The sequence below is a fragment of the Botrytis sinoallii genome (genome assembly GCF_014898435.1).
Source record: "Botrytis sinoallii strain Bc 23 chromosome Unknown BSIN_012, whole genome shotgun sequence".
Lineage (NCBI taxonomy): Eukaryota > Fungi > Ascomycota > Leotiomycetes > Helotiales > Sclerotiniaceae > Botrytis > Botrytis sinoallii.
The window spans coordinates 1954063-1974204 of record NW_024066039.1 but is presented as its reverse complement, the minus strand read 5'-3'; the positions used below and the strand labels follow the sequence as shown (position 1 = coordinate 1974204).

Genomic DNA, 20142 nt, shown 5'->3' with positions numbered 1-20142 from the left:
TCAAATATTCAAATAAATGGGATGTCCTCAGCTGCTTCTAAGCTTTTATGACGCGATTAACCTTCCATTTCTTTCTCTTCGTCGCAGCTTTCCTCTAATCGCCGAAGGAAGGTCTAATAGCCTCTGTCAAGTGTTCTCGGCCCATTGTCACAAAGTATAAAGATGTTTATTATCAATCCGGATGGAATTCATGGCATTGCGGTTGTTTGTCGGTTGTTATCTGCTGATTTGACTCATTGTACTGTGAAGTCGCAGTTCCGCTACTCTATTCCTTCGGCTTCGGCGATAGAGTTCCGTCTCAATATGTATCGATGTAGTCTATACTAGCTATGCTGTGTCTGATATTTGGCTTTTTGCAGGATTTCTCTTCAAATAGCATTATCCCGCTCATGTTTTTAGGTGACGAACGAGTGTTCGACATTGAGACTATGACTGGGGTGACAAATCCCATTCCTCGTCATAACAGCACGTAAAGAATTTCTTCAAGGCTATAGAACTCTCAAGCGGATATTTCCGGTTGTTTCTCATCATCCTCCATAGCTCTCGTGGGCTTTCCAAATCAGAAGCCGTTTTCTTCCGTAAGTATTCCAAATAGAATGCTACGAGAAGTTTCTCGAAGAAGAGAAGTAAATGTCTGCATCTGAACCCAGCCGAACATTAGATATGGTTTGGGCAAGCCTCCGACATTAAGGATGTACCCGATAGAGAGTCTGGATGTTGAACTCTTGGATTATGGAATGATATTTTGAATTTGACTGGTAGTGTGAAAGCCATTGGTGGCGATGGAATGAAGCACTCTTCATCTATTCTTGTAACCATATAATCTTCAGTACAGAAGATGTGAAAGAGCGCCATGAGTTTAGTCCATGAGAGTGTCTATCATGAGTGAACAGCTCTCCCGATCTCATATGATTATGTATGCTTTGAATATGTGGGATGTATTCAGCATCAAAAATCTAGGGATTAAATTGCCAATAGTGGATGACTAGGAAAAAGGATCATAAGTGAATCTTCCTTTGGAGATGGGAGTCCTGAGATATTGAGTCTCAAAAGAATTGGCAAGATTGAGCAGAGGTTCATTTGTTTGGACCCACTATGCATATGCTCGTTGCTCATGACTTGATGAGATAAGTCAACACTATTTGACTAACTATTGGCATTGGAATACAAGATTTCTGGAGGAGAAATGCGATTCCAACTGTGGGAAGGGGGTAGAATACACTAAACCAGACTGTTACATTTGCCTTTGAGTCGACTACTGCACTTCATAACACTTTGAAAATCTCTTATTTTCTTATTACCCGTGCTATTCAACCATTTCATTTTACCAGTACATTCTCATCTCCATGATCTCCGACCCATCTCCCCGAACTGTTGTTTCGAGGAACATTCCCCCAACCAGATAAGAACATTCACCCCCATCTTTTCTTATCCACCTGCATAGATTTATGGAGCACACATCCAAACAAGCATATTTTGCCCGTCAGCCAACGAGTCTTGGCTCAAAAGTGGTCTCATATCGTAGAGCTATTGTTCGTCAACCCACGCTTTCAACTGTTTTCATATCATATCCTGTATGTAATGAAAATCAACGTTGATTTGGATGCAATCACAGATTTTTTGGGGTTGTATCCTTTCCACCATACCTTCAACCAAACTATGTTTTGGTGAGTCGTATTCATTGTTTTCTCGTCTCGCTTGTTGCTTGGACGTGGGGGTCTGGGTTCCAAATGGTGTCACTGATTTGAACCATATACATTTTAAACTAAAACACTTTCTAATACATACGACCATAGACTGAGGAGAATTGGGCATCCCGTCCGCTCTGCCATACACAAGCCTCAGATCGGTAGATTAGTAGTTGGGTGGGTGACCACCAGCGAATCCCTGCTGTCGTATGTTTTTGGTGACTTTTGCCATTCATTTTGGTAGTGCTGGGAGACGATCTCGTTTGTGATTGGGAAGAGAAGTAGATCCATTACTATAAAGAATGGGGAACTTGTGAGTTGGACGGACAAGTGACATGAAATCCACTGCTCTCCCTGGACTTCATTTACTCCCACGGGCTTCTCAAGTCAGCTGTCCTCAGACGCCCCCTGTAACCAGACACATCGTAGGTACTTCGAGTTTATACGACTTGAAATCTACGAATACTCTAAGATTTTCTACACATTTTCATCTCATTTACATCGTGTACTGCTACCAAATACTCCCGACCTATCAATTCCGAAAATTATTATTGCATCGTTGCTACCTTTGAACTTGCAGAGGGTATCCTTTTGTACTAAAACAAGACACCCCTTGATATGGATACAACAACGTTAAGTTCTCATTACCAGTTAAACATCTGAATAGATTGAGTTTAGATATCCAAACTTTATTATAATACTAAAATGCTATTACCACTCTTATGGCGGCTGGGGTGTGGCCTATCACGACGCTGGCGTGCACGGTGACAAGAGGCAACAGTTCTCAAGAGATAGAATAAAGGCATGACGATAGCGAGCACAACGACGGCAAGCACAAGTGCTTTCAACGCGTCTCAGCTTCGAATCTACAAAAAACTGAGATAAGCGATCCTGTACTAACTAATAGGCGATTGGGAATCGCATGTTGTGCTAGTATATATGACTTGCGAAACGATAATTTCGGTCTTGAAGGAGAAAAAAGATCAGTCAGCAGCCTGAAAACCATTGTATACTTCATTACAGGCCCGCAAGTTTTCGAAATTACGTTAACAGGAGAGGCTTATAGCTTAATTCTTCTGCCTGAACAACCACCTGTCAAACTCGACCGTATCCAAACCCTTCGGTACCGAATCCCTCGCGCTTTTCCACTTCCTAGAATACACTCCAAAGCTATTGTGAACGGCTGGTTTCAACGCAAGAGACTTTGCTCTCAGCGTTTCGGGGCTATCCTCACCTTCACAGATCACCCTAGCTTTATAAGCTCTCTCTGCAAATATACTCGCGCGTGCCTGATCCCCATGCGCGATACTGATCTGGAAGGCGTCGTAGTAGGGCCTAGCAATTAGCCCGTCAGTACACCCATCGAACTCTTGGTCGAGGACTTGAATCAGCGAGTAGCAGTCCCTCAAACTCTCTTGTGGGTTGCTCTGCATGCGGAACGGATCTCCAATAGCGTCATCGAGGTTCTTGATCTGTGTGCGCCGATTGTCGCTAGCTTGGAGTAAGAAGGGGGGGAGCGTGCAACAACTACAAGTGCAGGAGAAACCAAAGCTTTCTTCAAGAAATGCTTGTCGCTCGCTTGACGTTCCGCCATGGTCGTACGATATTGTGATCTCAGCTCCTCTCTCGATCGATCGGATTGCATGGATCGTTTCGTGCTCCTTGGCGCTGTCCCAGCTATTGTGAGCATTTGGCATGCAACTGTGGTTGATTAAGCACACTGTTGGGTAGATGCTGCCTATGGGCGACCCAGAGCCGCATGGCAGAGCGTTCGTCTTGAAGATGCCGCTGAATGGGTTCTTCCCCGGGAAGTTGTTATGAAGAGACAGGAACTGTCGCTGTGACTCTCTAGACATGGCCTTCAACTTTGTCGCGAGAAATGCCTCTAACTCATCATGAGGCATAGGCCCAGCTTTAAGAAGCGGCTTCTCACAAATAATTCGAGTGCCTTTGGATATGTTGACACGGGCAACGAGACCGTTACCTTTTCCGGGGATGTGTTTAATCTCAAAAGGCGCAATGCCCAGCTCTGCGATGGGATCGGTGCCACTAAGGAGTTGGGCGATGCTGGACGGAGTCTCAAGTTTATCTGGCTGCAACTGAGACGTCAAATATTGTTCATCAAGCACATACACGATATCGGGGAGGCACCACCGACCTGCTGATATGACCTGATTGATTCATGAACTTCAGTCCAGTTGTAGACGCCAGACTGATCGGCACCCTCGTGCCAATACCGAACACGAGAGCCGAAGTTTGTCTGTGCAAAACCTGTCACAGTATCGATGTAGCTCTCTACATTCGTATCTGCTGCGATAGATCCCGATATCTTTGAGCTAAAACGCAGAAACTTGTGGCCCTCAAAGGGAAGCTGGGGATGTTCTCCTGCTTTGAAGATGATGTAATTCGGCTTTATCTCAACCTGAGTATCATCTTTGTAATACTCTTTAATCAATTCGATAAATCGTCCCCAGTTGTGCCTGTCTACTATTCCCTTAGACAGACGAGGATACATATCGAAGCCGGCATCGACTCCCATGGCTACACTATGCAACTAAAACCAGGCAAACGAAAAGTAGTAGGTGACAATATCTGATAGAAACGAGTTTATCGAAACTATATTTAACCCAGGAGAAAGATGTGAAAAACAGTGCCTTGATAATTCAATCCTTTACATTGTGTAATCATGTTGTGTAACTATAACACTACCAATGAACAGAGGACACATAGCCAGCGGTTAAAGTCCACTACAATGTTTGTATCTGATATGTTAACAATGTAATTCCTCACTCTTTAACTCGAGTACAAGCTTCAATCTATTCAAGATATGATAGTGATACTATTGGATAGTCTCCCACAACCATTCTTTTCCAATATGTTTCGGAGCGTAGCGGAAGAAACTTATGCGTCGGATTTTACGGAATTTTAGTATGGCGTAATGTAGATTATATTTTCAATACCCAGGAATCCAATTTATGTGTGGTTATATGATATAATCATATAATACCTTTTCTGAACTCAATTATATAAAGAAAAGAATTGAAAAAGAAGAAGAAAAAAGCTTTATTCTTAGTTTCTTAATACTAAAGGCGTATTAGATACTCAATTTAGTAATATTGAAGCTATATTACACGCTCCGAAACATTGGCGAGTTCACTCGCCCCGAAATTGGCATTGAAAAGTAAAGCATGCTAAGCTACCAGCCGATTTTGACTGAACCGCTATTCCACACTCCAAGTTCACTAAAACGGAAAGAGAATACCGATTTCCCTTTCTATGAAAACCCAACGAAGATTGATATTCATTCTACTATATAACAAGCAATATCGAAGCCAATCCGAGCTTGTCTCGAATAACAATCTGTTTATCAACTCTATCATAACATTGGATTGTATAGCAATTTCCTCTCCTCTTAATACATCTGCATCACTGAAGCTTTCCACGGTTTCGGCTCACTCTCACTGTTAGCGATTTGTGTTCTACTAGCCTACATTACCAAGACACTTGCTGGCTTGTGGACATTTCTCATCCGCATCATCTTGCTCTTTAGCTCCGGCACTTCTATCTATACTCTTGCACTTTCAAAAACTAATGAAAATATACAGCTCACCAAATTCAAATAATCCAAATCCATATAACACACAAAACTCCCGTCCCATTACTACACTCTTATCCATATCTTCCATCTAGCATTTACCATCTTCCTCCCTCTGCCCCCCCTCTTCCCACCCCCCTTCAAAGCCAGCAAAGACACAGCTCTACACCCCCATCATCCCCAGTCCCTCCCCGAGTCCAGAAGAACACTGCACAAACGATCCACATAAATATTCCCAAACCCTCCGTTCTTCCCATCTCGTATTTCTTATCTTGGGCCCTAATTACCCATCATTATCCTCTCACAAATATATGTAAGATTACATATATGCATCTTCAACCCCATCCTCACACCAGCATCTTCCTCTCCATTCCCAATCTCACACCCCAATCCCATTCCTAGTCCCATCTTATCACCCATCCCACCCATTTAATCCAAACAAAACTTGCAGATAGAACATATCCAATTATGAAAAAGATTATCAAAACTTCTACTATATATGTAGACTGATGTGTGTAAGACCTCGGGAGCGACTATGACCTCATCAACTAGAGATCTAAATGCAAAGAGACGAAAGGCTAAAAGAACAAACACAATAACAAGGACAATCATCAACAGACACGCAAACACATAAATGGAGATTGAAAAACTCTCATTCCAATCAAATTCGTCCACGCATGTAGACACTCGCCCTCATATCATCTATCTACCACCCCGAAAATTGTCTATTAATTCGCATTGCAATTGCAATCGCATTCATCATATATCAGATCATTAAACTCATTTCCTCTACTCTTATTCTGAGAAGATCATAGCAAGCCTCCATACAAAAACCAGAAGAACCAAACCAATGCCAGATATGTGTGTATGCACGCAAGCCAGGTATTCCCAAAACGCCTTAATGCTTAGCGGTGACCTTTTCACCCGTCAATTTCTCGACATAAGCTTTTGCCCTGTTCATTTTATGTTAGTAATCGTTGTTTGGTAGTTGTTGAGTAGTGAAGGGATGATGGAAGGGAAGAAAACTTACATATCACCCATAGCAACCATACAGATAGTTTGCCAAACGCCCAACCCAATTCTAGGAACAACGCCACGATACAAGCCCGAAACTCCGTTCTGACTATAAATATACTTGAGGGTATTGCCAACCGTCATCTTAGCAGGTCGGTTGGGATCCACCGTCTTACTCTGCATCTCAACACGAATAACTTCGATAGGTTGATTCCAAGCACTCAATCCACCACCCAATCCACTTGCCAAAATCTTCTCCCAAGCATTCAACTTTCCATTCTCACCCTTGCCGGTTGCTTTTCGGATACCGCTTTCTGCCAATCGACTCAATCCGAATCTACTTCCCCAGTTGGTCATTTGACGAATAGCAACGGCGTTGACTCCCTTGTTGATTCCCTTGATACCTTCTTTGCGGTAGATGTTCATGAAGGTGGTCATGGTACCGTCAGGCTTAACACCAGCTTTTGCCATGTTTGTCTTGGTGATTTCGACGGTCTTCATGCAGGTGCAGAATCCCATGGTAGCATATGCTTGAGCAACACCACCAATTACACCTCCACTAATACCGGCGGTGAAATCACCAGCACCGAAAGAACGAGCGTACCACTCGGCTTCGGAGGCGACGAAGAGGAGAACGGCACCTTTGGTGGAGGCTTCGATCCATGCCCATGGAATAAGTCCTTGGTAGACTGTAGTGGGATTATCATTAGCTGTTATTCTTGCAGATCTGGAGTAAAAACAAAAATGCACAAATCAAATCATAGAATAGGATTGACGTGGAAATCAAGAAACCCATGAAAAAAGAATGAAAAAAAAAACATACATCCAAGAACACCACCTCTCCCCCAAATTCTACCCAGAGCACCCGCAAAAGTATCCCCTCTATTAGCAGCCATAGTAGTCTTTGTAACCTCTAACGGTTGACCCAAAGTGGTTACCTCGAACAAGTTCAAACTGGCCCCCAAAAGCAAGTTGGAGAACTTGACGGGTTTCTTCTCTGGAACGGCTGGTTTGCCGACAATGGGCATTTTGGCGGTGACAGCGGACATGATAAGGTAGATGGTGTTTGTATTGGGGCCCTGACCAAGGGAATAGGTTGCTTCTTCGCAAAGGAAAGGGTGGTGAGATTGAGGGTTGTTGTTGTGGTTGGAAAATACCGAAGTAAGGAAGATTTGATGGATGGAAGGAAGGAAAAGGGAATGAGAGCGAGGGAGGGAGGAGGAAGAGATATGTGTTTGTTGAAAGGAGAGCTTAGCTGATCTGCCACAGTTCTCGCGAAAGATAGGAAGCTAATGAAAGACCAGGTGGACCCTAATTTTTTGAGCGGTGCTCGGTATTGGGGTCTTCGGGCCCCGATAAGATACAAGGGTAGGTATGTGGGAATTTGTTGATAATGCTGAAAACTTATTTGGAGTGAAGGTGAAGAAAGCAATAAAAGAAAAAGTTTACCTGGTAGGAAATTATATAGAAATTATATAGAAATTATATAAAAATTATTTTAAAGAAACTCCTCGATTATTTATATTGTGCTATTTAAATTACCAAATTGTTCATTGTTCACCTACCTAGGTATTATATTATTACATTCTTTCCTGCAAGATAATGAATCGGGGTCAGCAGAAAGAAAGTCTTGGTCTTGAATGAATGAATGCTTCCAAGATCTATTGTGTTTGGTACCAGCTGGTGCAGCACCAGAAAGTAAACTTCTCTTCTCTATCAATCACTTATCAATCATACTCGGGCCCAGCTTTCCTGATGCATATGTCCTCTGTCTCTTGTCCATTGTCCACCCATCAATCATTGTACACATAACAAGTTCACAACCTTATTTCTTACCTACAGAGGGTCTACTGCTATTTAAAGCCTACTAAATACCATCCGGGCAACCCTAAAGAAAAAGAATGGAACAACCTTGGAAGCCTCGGCCATTTGTTGAGAAGTTCAAGCTCAACGAATTGCATGTGTTGTTGATTCATTGGGGAAGTCCGCTCCGAATTTAAAAGCGGTCTGTAATTTGGTATCAGTATTGCTTTTTCCTCTTTGGATGAAGTCCCGAGCTGAATTGATCGGCTTGCTAGTACGACATCTTGTTGTCAATAATGAGTAAACTTTGTATGCATTCTTGACTCGAACATTGTTTGGTTCGGACACTTATTGTTTGTGTTGATGATCTCATTACCATCTTCTACACGAGTGATAGCTGAGTTGATTGAAATCAGATACTCTTAGACTATCAGTCTTGCGATGCGAGATAACGACGACCTTTATCTATGAAGCGCCGTAGCATATCCCTTACTTTCTGAACGACTATCTGTACCCTCTCAGGATCTTACTCGTTTTCCCCAACATGTTTAAGTCTCAGGACTGTAGCTTCCTTCACAAGCTGATGGAATGATTTCTATTATCAAAGGACCAAGTACCTAGGTAGCAAAAGTATACGACCACACCGGCCTGCTCTCTTACATTACTTGTTAGTTTCGTCTAACCCCTCCCCTCTACGTAGCCGAAATAATAGGCTGAACTCGAGTACTTTTGAGAACTCTTTACAATTAATCGTTACTTACAACTCTTATGATACATTTATTTTGTGAATAGACGCTAAACTTTCATCAGCTGATCTCGATTTTTATGCTTCACCTGGGCAATTTGTGATTGATTTATGAACCCAATGACCTAAGTTCACAATCCCGACCTGTTTTTTCGGCAAACTCCAATACTCCAGCTGCTCCTGATTTCTGGCCCCGAATCCACAACCTACATACACCATGGAGCTCGTGATATCCCCTCCATAAAATCCACAGTATTCCAAACCACCTCATAAATTCATGCACCCATACCCCTCACATCCTTCTAACCCCCAATTCCCCCAATCCTAACACCAAGAAAAAAAAAACTCCAAACCCCAGTGCCAGATTCCAGGGGTGTCTTCTTATAATCACGTACATCACAATCCATCTATAGAGCGTCGTACCGACAACCCTCAATAAAACTAACCAATCTGATAAAGAATTAGCAACAACTCGACAGTGAAATAACGCGAACAAGATGTGTACGAGAGATGTCTAGTCAGATTTGAATAGCAGAGTTGGGATGATGTTGATATTTGTATCTGGATGGGATTGAGATGGGTTGGGCATTTGATCGCTTTGGGCCGCTTTCCTATGTCATGATTAAGGGTTGTAGTTGAAAGAATTGGATACTTGCAAGAGATTGAATGTCCCAGTAAATATGAATCACTGAAAAGAAAGGAGTGGTGCAATTGATTCGTATATATGTTTGAGTACATCTAGAACGTTAATGGCATGAGACACATGTCAGCAAGTAACAGGATGCATAATATACCAGATTGATAGTGGAGATCCCTTCGTCTTTGTTCTTCTAGCAAAAGCAAATCATTATATTATACACTGAATCATCATGAGGAGAAGTATGAGTACGTATTCCTGCTCTAGGTTTCCTTTACTGCAACTTCTTGAAAAAATGATTCTACAATTTTATAATGGTTGGCTCTATCCAGTCTACACCTTTGGTCATTAATTCAGGGCGTCCATGTGTATACCACTAAGTTTACCTCCCCACTACTCTTTTGAAATCCTTTTTACAACTTGGCTCCAACAATCTCGGCCCACTTCTCGGTGGAGAAGGACTTGGGGCGCTCAATTGGGGCACCGACGGCTCTGTCGATGATCAATTGTGGGAGGACACCAATGGCACGGGAAACACCGAAGAGAACGGTGTAGTAGTTGGCCTCAGTCAAACCATAGTATTGGAGCAAGACACCAGAGTGCTATGAAAAGCGTCAGTTATTAAATTATATATATTTGTAGTTGAAGTACTCACAGCGTCAACATTTGGGAACGGATTTTTGGTCTTGCCATGCTCGGTGAGAACACCTGGAGCAATCTTATAAACTTGGCTAACAAGCTTGTACATAGGATCTGTAAATTATAATGTTAGAGTTGAAAATGCGAATCACGTGCTCGGTTAAACTTACCCGATGGCAAATGCTTCTCGGCAAATTCTCTCTGAGCCATGTAACGGGGATCAGTCTTGCGGAGAACGGCGTGACCGTAACCTGGCACGACTTGACCGGCGTTAAGAGTAGACCACAAGTAGTTCTTGATGGCCTCATCACTGAGATCGTCACCAATAGCAGCCTTCATCTTTGTGAGCCAGTTCAAGACTTCTTGGTTGGCGAGACCGTGAAGAGGACCAGCGAGACCGTTCAAACCGGCAGCGAGGGACAACATTGGGGAACTGAGAGCAGATCCAACCAAGTGAGTGGTGTGGGCAGAAACGTTACCACCCTCGTGATCGGTGTGGATGGTGAGGTACAATCTCATCAATTCAACGAAGTCCTTGTTCTCGCCAAATCCGAGTTGGTTGGCAAAGTTGAAGGAGTAATCCTTGTCCTTTTGGACAGCAGCGACCTTACCGCCCTTGAAGACGTTTTGGTAGATTCTAGCGGCGATGGTTGGGAGCTTGGCAATCAAATCCATGGAATCCTCGAAAGTGTGACCCCAGTACTCGGTCTTCTTCATTCCCTTAGCATAAGCCTTGGCGAATGCGGACTCGTGCTCGAGAGCAGTGACAGCGAGGGAGAATTGTGCCATTGGGTGGAGATCGCTTGGGCATCGGTCGATGAGCTCTTCGACGAACTTTGGTACATCGGAACGAGCGGCCCACTCGGCAGAGAGATCGCGAACTTGTTGCTCGCTTGGAACTTCACCGGTCAAAAGGAGCCAGAAAAGACCTTGGTTAAATTAGTGATTGCGCATAACAGCAAGCGTCATATGAGGTCTTACCTTCTGGTAAAGGCTCTTGTCCACCTGGTGCCTTTGGGAGGAGTTCCTGGCACTCTGGGATAGTCTTTCCTCTGAAACGGATACCCTCCTCAGAGTCGAGAACTGAACCTTCCCAAACTAATGACTTGATACCACGAGCGCCACCGTAGACTTGGTCCAAAGTAACCTCGCCGATGACCTTGTTTCCGTAACCCCTGCGGAAATCAGTATATGTAGATGTAAAGTGAGTGTCGATTTTTTAAATCGATAAGATGTTTCTTACTTGCGGAGAGCCTTGATTTGCTCAATCTTCTCTGGAAGTTGCTCGGCGAAACGCTCCTTCAAAGTCTAGAAAGAAGAATAGTCAGTAAAGCTGGCTTGTGCAGCATGGAGAAAGTTTGGAGTATACCTGAGTCTTCGATGAATAGCATCGCAAGCCATTGAAGGCGGCGGATTTAGCACCGAATGTTGGAGCTCTCATAGATGCTCTAAGAGCGGTTTGACCAATACGAAGGGATGCCATCGTGAGAGATATTGTAATTGCAGTAGAATGCAAAAAATGTAGGTATGATAGAATAGAAATTTAAGAACAGATTTCCGGCTCGTGGACGGAAAAAATGGTCGGAGACCCGCTAGTGTTGAGGCCGACCAATGCACCAATACATGCAGAAAGCTCCCCCTACCTTAACTACGTCAACCTTGGTATTTGATAAACGCGAGTTATCCCGAGAATGTAAGACGGAAATCCCCACAGATTTCAATAATTGTATTAGTTTAATTGGTTACGCGAATGAATGATATGGATTAATTCACTCCATTCAACTGGAGATCTGGCTTACTGTATAGATATGGCGGGGCGAAATTAACAGAGTACTCCAGCTAGGTAGGTAAACACGTGGTAAAGTAGATATGGGCGGCTCGAAGGCGGCTATGTTCTACCTATACCTGGGCAATACCCGATTCGGTAACTCCCCGCCAATTCTCAAGTCTTCCAAGTTCTGTGCTCTTTGCCCCGGTGCCGGCGAAAGAGGTCGGCAATTGATTCATAAGTAGGTAGATACGCACATCGACATAAATAGGTAGGTTTCACAAGTTAATTAATTCATATTTCTTCTCCATGTTGTTCATATTTCATGACCTTCCATTCAACCAATGACAGGATTCACTTTGTTGTGTTTTGCTTCTCACATCCTTCCATCTAACCAATCATATTCTCCATTCACCCCATTTGCCCCGGGGAAGTGAAACAAGAAATGAGATTCTGTCAAAGGAACCGTAATTTGATAATTTCGTGTCCCACACGTGACTGTACAGCTGATGGATGACTAACTAGGGCGTAAAAAACAAGACCTTGCCTTTTAGCTCCATGATTAGTCGAATGATCGAAGCTCCTGCACATAAACCCCAACCTTTTTCAACTCGGATAACTTCGACAACTTCAACATCTTCGAACGTCCCTTAACTCATTTAATCTCCATCTACTTGAATCTGAGGTAAATCAAAGTAATCAAAATCTCGTTACATTAGTAGCGACTTCTACCTTCTGCCACAACCCTCTCCAAAATATTATCAGAGTTCTGAAGAGCTCTAGACTTTACGTGACGGTCGCAGATCCGTAGTCGCGATAGATCCGTTCATCAAATTTTCATCGTAGCCCATAATCTGGAATCGAGCTGGTGAAAATCAAATCATAGAGAGTAATCTAGATTTAATTGTCACCTCGTCGATAACAATTCGTCGCGTTGATTTGAAGAACTGAGTTCATATCTCCAGTGGTTGAGAAGTCATATCCATCATGTCTTCCGCAGTAGCAGAATTAGAAGCCGGCCTTCAAGCCATGGTTCAATTAAGACCTCCTGGTGTATCAGGATCTCGAATTCAAGGCCTTACAAACCTCTGCACCCAAAATATCCAGGTATGCGATAATCTCATGTTCCGCTGCTTCCATTGCCACCACGGCTTGCATCTCTCCCCATCTCCCTCCTTGCCTGCGAGCTCTAACTAACATCTCATTCTCTCTGCAGCAAGAATCCGCTTTGGTTCAGAAATTATATGTTCACTTTAAAAAGACACCTGGCACACACAAGCTTGGCACCCTCTACGTCGTAGACTCTGTAAACTCGAAAATGGGACCGAACAAGCCAAACTTGCTCAACAAACCATAAATAGTTCTGCTCCGGATGGCACGTATGCTGCTGGTGTACATAAAGTAAAGGAATTGCTCCCCGCTTTTATGAACGACATAATCCAAACTGCTCCCGATGATCAAAAGGTACGCCCAGTATATTCAAAATGCTCGAAACTGAGTCGTTTCCAGCATAGCTATGTTCTATGTCTGCGTGAAAATTTGCTTCCAAGATATCATAAATGTTCCTCAACCCGAGATATCATTGTGCACCTTCTCTATATTCACCAATCCTCCATATGAATTCCTACTTACTTGACGTTTGTTGTTTTTTGTAGGACAAGATTAAAAAATTAGTTGATATTTGGGAGAAGGGACAAACCTTCCCTGCGCAAATGTTGAATGGCTTTAAAGACAAGTTGAATGCTGGTAAGATTGTCACATATAATCCCGAGAGAAAATAATGTTGCCGTATATCTAACCATAATGTTATCGGCCATGTAGAATCTACAACACCTCCAGGAAGTCCCCCAAAAGATCTTCAAGGAGCCTTAGGTTTACAACCAACTTCAGCAACTTCGACCATGGCGCCCCCACAACAAGTTTCTGTGCCCCCTAATACATCTTCGATATTAGCAGCTCTCGCAAATATGTCAAACACTGCCCGTCAAAATGCTACACCTACGCCAGTTGCTTCTACCCCACCTGTTAATCCATACAATGTGTCACATGCGCAGCATAATCCCATTCAACCACCTCAAGCAGTAAACCAAAGCTTGCCATTTTCAGTTGCTCCTCAACCTGTAAATGCCCCAGCTACCTCGATGCCTGCTTATGGTCAAGGTCCAAGTAATGGAATGCCGAACTTTGCCAGTAATCCAAATCCTTTCCCAGGTGCAGCACCAATGAACCCTCCCGGTAATCTCGACCCAGCTACGCAACAACAGGTAGCTTTAATCAAGGCACTTGCAGCTACGGGTGTTCCAGCCGAACAGATTGCTGGTATCTTAGCAGCCATGGGTAATCAAGGAGCTGCAGCCGCTGCTCCTCCTCCATTTGCTCAAAATCAAAATGCTCATGCTCAAAATAATTGGGGTGTCAGAGATGATGCACGTGACCGAAATGGTTTCCAAGATTCTATGAGATCACCACCTGGACGTTACCGTCGTCGTTCTAGATCCCCATCCCCTCAACGTGGCTGGGGTGGTCGTGATTCTCCAAATGCTCGTCGTCGTGATGATTTTGATAGGGAATCTCCAGCACGTATGAGAGGTTCCGATGATCGTGGTAGAGGTGGACGCGGCCGAGGTAATGAATACCGCCAACGTAGCCCCCAACGCCGTCGCAGCAATACACCTCCTAGAACAAATACCAGTGGACCTAAATGGGTTGGACACGATGCTTCAATTGGTAAAGGAAATATCAAAGGTAAATTATCAATCTGTCTGCATTTATGTTTGAAGTTATTCTAACAAAACTTACAGTTCTCAGTCGCACTTTGTTTGTTGGTGGAGTTACGTAAGTCAAGCCATTGGTCTTTTTCATTCGAATTGTCCTTTTTCGAAAGTTTGCCGTTTATACTGACTTTCTATAGTTCTTCCGAGCATGAATTGAAAGGACTCTTCAATCAATATGGTGATGTGCAAACTTGCATTGTTAACAAAGAAAAGCGCCACGCTTTCGTTAAGATGGTCAGTCGCGAGCATGCTGTCAAAGCTAAGGAGGCCATGGAAAAGAACAGAAGTCCCGAGTCTACATTGAGAGTATGTACATTACATATAAATGCCATTCATACTCAAACAATTTGCTAACTCTTAATTCCAGACTCGTTGGGGTGTTGGCTTCGGACCACGTGATTGCAGTGATTACCAAACAGGTATCAGCATCATTCCGATCAGCAAACTCACGGATGCCGACCGAAAGTGGATGCTCAATGCAGAATTTGGTGGCAGTGGTGGCCAAGAAATTGAACCTGGTATGGTTGTCGAAGAGCCTGATATTGAAATCGGTCAAGGTGTTTCGTCCAAGGCAATTAGCCGTCGCATGCAAACCGACAACGGTGGAAAGAATGGTCCAAAATCTGGCGCCCGCGATTACGAGGAGGATGAGAGACCTCGTTATCGTCGTGATCGAGAAGATCGTCGGGATGACCATCGGGATGAAGGTCATAAATTCCCTGCCAATACTGTTCCGCCAGTCATGCCTCCATTCCCGTTAGGCTCGTTCCCTTATCCTCTTCCAACACTTCCTAATGGAATGCCAATGTTTCCTCCAGGATTCACTTTCCCAGGCGCACCTCCACCACCTCCACCAGGAACATAGTTCATCTCAAATGATGAGTTTCATGGTGTTGGCCATTCGCACAACAATTCCTTTGGTAATTTATTGACACGATTCATATCACGCATTTCTGTGGCGTTTAGGCGTTCAAGATACCTCGATTATGGCTCTGGTTTGCCACCTCGAAAACAAAAACTCAGGGTCTTGAATTCATGAGCAAACAGGATCATTATAGTAATCAGCAAGTTGGGGCAGTGGACTGTTTGGGTGACCGACACGGCACATATGTACACTTCTTGCGTTTATTGTTTTTCTCCTTCTTTCTCGTTTATGTAGCTAGCTTGGTGCCTTTTTCTGGTGCGTAGTTGATACAAATACCCAATTTTATGAACACTTTTATGTGCTATAGTGATTCAATGAAAGAGCTTGTGAAAATTCTAGGCCAATAGGCCAGCCTTGTGAATGTCTGGTGAGTGGTGGGGACGGTGGAGCCCTTACTTTTTGAATTATCTGCACTAGGGTAGTTGCTATATAAGATGAGCCCAGGTTTCCGTTCACAATTCATGAAACAGAAACGAAGACAGCCGAGACTTTGAAGGCCATGTAGATGTATGAACAGCTCGGCTGTTGCGTGTACCCTCGGAGATCAACACGACTCAACGCAGATAGTCCTCTGCAGGGGCGAAGAACTGAAGTGTCCTGTTTTCGATATTCTTACCATTTGGTTGTTTTCACCGTCGAGAATTTTGTTGTTGTTACTCTAAGTGGAGTGCTAAGTAGCTGTTGTTGTCACTCCTATTTCATTCATACACCCAACATCAGATTCAGGCTTATTTTCTTCATTTATTCCGTTATTTTTCTCGGTGTCGGTCTTGTGACTAGAGGGGTGATTTAGTGTTTGGTAAGGTTTATTCGTCCACCCCACTCATATTCACCTTCTTGGGGCTTTTCTGGCATCTTATAAAAGTTCTTGAGAAAGAGAAAGAGAAAGGAAGGAGAATGGAGATGTTATATACTACAAATTGCGAGAGGAAGTGATGTGGCCCATTCTGTGAGGTTGTTCTTTGAGATGTCGAGTTGAAATAGAGTATTCTTTGTCAAGTCAATGGCTCTTACTAGCCGTCGACTTCTCCCGGAGGTTGGTATATAAGGACTCAATATCACATTTGTTTTTATTCATATGCACTCCAAAATACGAAGAGCAGAATCTATCATGGAGGCCAACCAATCTTTCAATTTTCACGAAAAACTTTCCATCAAGTGATTCCTCTACTAGGAAATGGTGCGGGTTGGACCGGTGGTTCCTCGGATAAGTGGTGTTTGTATTACTGTCGATATGGCCCAGTGGTGAGTAAATTCAATAACAGTTGGATTTGTATTCTTGTTGTTTCTTTTTGCACGACTACGTATTATTGTCATAGTACCTACAGTCTACACAAAAAACTACTTCTCTCCTAACTATAGAATCAGATGTCCCGAAAACGTAACGGCATCAATACATGTAGTATTATTCCTCATTCTCACGTATCATGACCGTTGAATCTCATCTATCTTGTCTCATATCGTATGGCGATTTCGACTCCAAGTTTGGAGAGCAGGAATGTTGAGAATTTAAGTAGCTTTTGTAGAGTCATCTCTAAGAAAAGAGCAGTTCTCACTGGATTCTATGTGGTTCTAGTTCGCGTTAACCTAAAGAAAGCAGACCCATGTTCCATTCATAGTCTCACCCCAGGGTTCATGCTATGATGGAATAGTTCGTTGAAGAGGTATATATACCTCTTCATTAACAAGACTCTTTAAAGCTCAAAGTTCACAGTCTCATTTCCACGATGTGATGGTGAATCGCAAACAAGTACAAACTATAACATCCCTTCCCATCTTTAGAGATGGAACTTCGAAAAATACTAGCTGGTGCTGGTAAACAGCGTGATTCTCAACGTGGGATACATGTAAAGAGATCAGAATTTTCGCATGGATCTAGGCATGGAAAGATTTGATGGTATTTGAACAAGAAAAGCTAATCATTGATATCAGCAGGGTATTAATCATTTATCATATGTACATTTCCTCCTTAACTCTATGAAATCGATGTTCATCTCGAAAATTATTTCAGAGTCTTTATTCGTTTCCTCCCACTATAACCCCCCCTAGGATCGCAAGCCAAACCACATACTTCTACAAAATCACCTTACTTCTCCACCATAACACTCTCCGGAACAAAAACGCCTTCACGACTCTCACTTCCATCTCCCGCCAATCTTTTCTTCTCCGCCTCCTTATCCGCATCCCCCATCTCAGCAAGTCCATACCACGTAATGGTAGCTAGACCCAAAAGCGCAGCCAAGCAACTAAACACCATAGCTACAATTCCCTTCGCCGTGAAACCTGCAGGCAACGGGCCAGGGGCTACATTGGCACCTTTCAGATCCAAGTGATCTTCCGTATTACCAGCCGCATTGCCTGTATACGGTACACCACGAGCTTGGCAAGCCGTGATGTGATCCTTTGGGATAGTGAGAGATTTTTGGAGCTCCAGAGGGGCTTCGATCATGGTTGCGATGAGACCCTGGTCGACGTGCCATTCGATGTGGCAGTGGAAGAGCCAAACTCCCGGGTTGTCGGATTGGAAACGGAGAACGAGGTAGCCGGATGGACGAAGGACGACCGTGTCGCGACGCATGGGAACGGCTGGAAAGGATGTCTCTGTTGTGTTGGTAGAGTCGAATGTGCCAGCATCTTCATCGGATCTCTGGATTACTTGAAAATTGTGACCGTGGAGATGGAAAGGATGTTTGCCGGAGTCTAGAGAGTATTAGCGGAGTACTTGGAGATGATGTTCGCGACGACAGGATGGATACCACGCGGTCGGTTTTGCTCATCGTGTTTTTGTACTTACCAAGGTTGTTTACGACGATTTCAATTGTTTGTTGGTAATTAAGAACAAAAGAGTGAGTGAACTCTCCATAAACAGCAGCATTTGCAGCATCATCTCCAGTGGACATAACTGAATATAGGGTGGGAACCTTGGGGGAAACATATGTAATATTGTTGAAGAATGCACTATCAAGAGTCAGAATTGCGATATAAAAATGATACGAAATCACCTACTATGGTTTACCATTTCCAAGCACGTCCATGACTACATCGAGACTAATAACTTGATCAGGTTCTGGGAGTAGCGCCATGCGATCGTAAGGTACTAGATTGAAATCATCGAAATCGTTGTATTCGTCAACAAATGCGGCATCCGGGAGGGCTTTATTATCGTCAAAGACCAGCCATCCCGTGCCGTTCCAATTCAAGCCGTCAGGAATTGTGTCAAAAAGGGACTAGAATGTTTTAGCAAAGATTCTAATTTTAATCAAACATTGTAATTACCGTATCCATGCTTGTGACAAAAGCAAAGTTCGCCGAAGTGTCATTCTTGGTGGTGAGTAAAAAGCTGTATCTCTGAGCTGCAGCAATATATATAGATTCTGCCTCTGCCTTTTCAGTATAGACGCCATCAACTTCGACAATGGTTATATTGTGGCCTTCGAACCAAATGTACTGGCCAGCGAAAGCACCAATATTGACCATACGAAATAGGTAGGTCTTCCCGGGTTGTACCGATAGAGTGAGGTTTTGAGTATCATTTAGAAGAACGGCTTGAGGAACAGGCTCCGCTCCGGTTGGATTTGCAACTCCGATAAACTTAGGAATCCAGACTTGCATCTCCTCGTGGTACCAGTCTGAGACAGAGAGGACAAATTCCTCGTCAACATCATCCGCATATGGAAAGTCTGGATCCGTGACAATGAATGGTGCTCTAAGTCCATCTGGATATTGCCCTCTGTCGTGGGAATGATACCAGTAAGTACCTGGCTGGTTAACCTGAGATAAGTTTAGTGAGCGCTCACATTATAACCTTATGTATTCTTCATATATTATGGCTGACTTACAGTAAAATTGTAAACAAATTGTGAACCGGAGGGAATTCCACATTGAGATACTTGTGCAGGTCCATCCATATGAGTACTGCCATTCATGAAAAGACCGTGAAAATGAAGTGTTGTAGTTTGATTGCCAAGTTGATTATCAACGTTGACAATTACTTGATCCCCAACATTTGCCCTCATAATAGGCAATGGCCATTGTCCATTAATGCCAATGGTTGGACGTTCATGAGCGCCATCGGGATTTGCTCGTACCCAAGTAATGTTGAAGTCATAAGTAACCGTCGCTGCTTCTGCGAGGGAAAATGCAAGAAGCAGCGCCGATAAGATGGGGAAAAATGATAGAGAAATTGCCATTTTCAAATCAAGTAATGAGTGAAATTGCCAACGAGGTGAGGATCAAACTTTGGTCGAGATAATTTCCTCAAGACTTCAAATTATCTTGTAAGTGAATACTAGAGAGCTCCCAACATCAACCAAAAATAGAGGTTGATAGATAGGTACCCAAGGTAACGAGAGAAGGTAGCTGTCGACGGATGGATGGAGTGAAGTAAGAAAGTGGATACCCGAAAGCCCTGTTGAAGAGGGGAGTAAATTTGCAAGGGCTAGCTATCTAAGAAAAGCTAATGATTGATAAGATGATCTGATTAAATATCAAACGATATTGTAATTGATGGGTGACACGAGCTTGAGTGGAGTATGTTCCGAATCAGGGCAGGCG

The 20142-nt window shown here is 43.4% G+C and overlaps 6 protein-coding genes across 6 annotated transcripts; 2 read left to right on the top strand and 4 right to left on the bottom strand.

Annotated features, from left to right (window-relative positions):
* Positions 1-1702: 1702 nt before the first annotated feature.
* Positions 1703-4359, bottom strand: EAF02_007513 (uncharacterized protein). The gene is made up of 2 exons (XM_038903561.1): positions 3847-4359; positions 1703-3781 (listed from the first exon to the last, which is right to left on the bottom strand). Exons 1-2 carry the CDS (start codon positions 4225-4227, stop codon positions 2756-2758), a joined length of 1407 nt encoding a protein of 468 aa, XP_038757040.1. The 5' UTR covers positions 4228-4359; the 3' UTR covers positions 1703-2755.
* Positions 4360-5917: 1558 nt separating this feature from the next.
* EAF02_007512 (uncharacterized protein) lies at positions 5918-7822 on the bottom strand. The gene is made up of 3 exons (XM_038903560.1): positions 7121-7822; positions 6314-6986; positions 5918-6236 (listed from the first exon to the last, which is right to left on the bottom strand). The coding sequence occupies exons 1-3, from the start codon at positions 7344-7346 to the stop codon at positions 6182-6184; spliced, it is 954 nt and encodes a 317-aa protein (XP_038757039.1). The 5' UTR covers positions 7347-7822; the 3' UTR covers positions 5918-6181.
* Positions 7823-9895: 2073 nt separating this feature from the next.
* EAF02_007511 (uncharacterized protein) lies at positions 9896-11604 on the bottom strand (the record flags this gene model as incomplete). Its single annotated transcript, XM_038903559.1, has 6 exons — positions 9896-10084; positions 10138-10235; positions 10292-11050; positions 11103-11296; positions 11365-11429; positions 11491-11604. The coding sequence occupies 6 exons, from the start codon at positions 11602-11604 to the stop codon at positions 9896-9898; spliced, it is 1419 nt and encodes a 472-aa protein (XP_038757038.1).
* A 1272-nt stretch (positions 11605-12876) lies between these two features.
* Positions 12877-13246, top strand: EAF02_007510 (uncharacterized protein; the record flags this gene model as incomplete). The annotated part of the gene is made up of 2 exons (XM_038903558.1): positions 12877-12996; positions 13106-13246. 2 exons carry the CDS (start codon positions 12877-12879, stop codon positions 13244-13246), a joined length of 261 nt encoding a protein of 86 aa, XP_038757037.1.
* Positions 13247-13314: 68 nt separating this feature from the next.
* EAF02_007509 (uncharacterized protein) lies at positions 13315-15528 on the top strand (the record flags this gene model as incomplete). Its single annotated transcript, XM_038903557.1, has 6 exons — positions 13315-13353; positions 13545-13635; positions 13711-14634; positions 14691-14724; positions 14801-14969; positions 15031-15528. The coding sequence occupies 6 exons, from the start codon at positions 13315-13317 to the stop codon at positions 15526-15528; spliced, it is 1755 nt and encodes a 584-aa protein (XP_038757036.1).
* Positions 15529-17674: 2146 nt separating this feature from the next.
* EAF02_007508 (uncharacterized protein) lies at positions 17675-19778 on the bottom strand (the record flags this gene model as incomplete). Its single annotated transcript, XM_038903556.1, has 5 exons — positions 17675-18288; positions 18383-18546; positions 18595-18815; positions 18865-19359; positions 19428-19778. The coding sequence occupies 5 exons, from the start codon at positions 19776-19778 to the stop codon at positions 17675-17677; spliced, it is 1845 nt and encodes a 614-aa protein (XP_038757035.1).
* Between the last annotated feature and the right edge of the window lie 364 nt (positions 19779-20142).

What these genes read in the sequence shown, in the direction of transcription:
- EAF02_007513 (XM_038903561.1), bottom strand. Translation starts at nt 4,227, where the DNA reads ATGGGAGTCGATGCCGGCTTCGATATGTATCCTCGTCTGTCTAAGGGA. An exon ending in CAATCAGGTCATATCAGCAG is followed by an intron (nt 3,782 to 3,846) that starts GTCGGTGGTGCC and finishes TCTCAGTTGCAG; the next exon opens with CCAGATAAACTTGAGACTCC.
- EAF02_007512 (XM_038903560.1), bottom strand. Translation starts at nt 7,346, where the DNA reads ATGTCCGCTGTCACCGCCAAAATGCCCATTGTCGGCAAACCAGCCGTT. An exon ending in GAGAGGTGGTGTTCTTGGAT is followed by an intron (nt 6,987 to 7,120) that starts GTATGTTTTTTT and finishes ATCCCACTACAG; the next exon opens with TCTACCAAGGACTTATTCCA. An exon ending in ATGGTTGCTATGGGTGATAT is followed by an intron (nt 6,237 to 6,313) that starts GTAAGTTTTCTT and finishes TAAAATGAACAG; the next exon opens with GGCAAAAGCTTATGTCGAGA.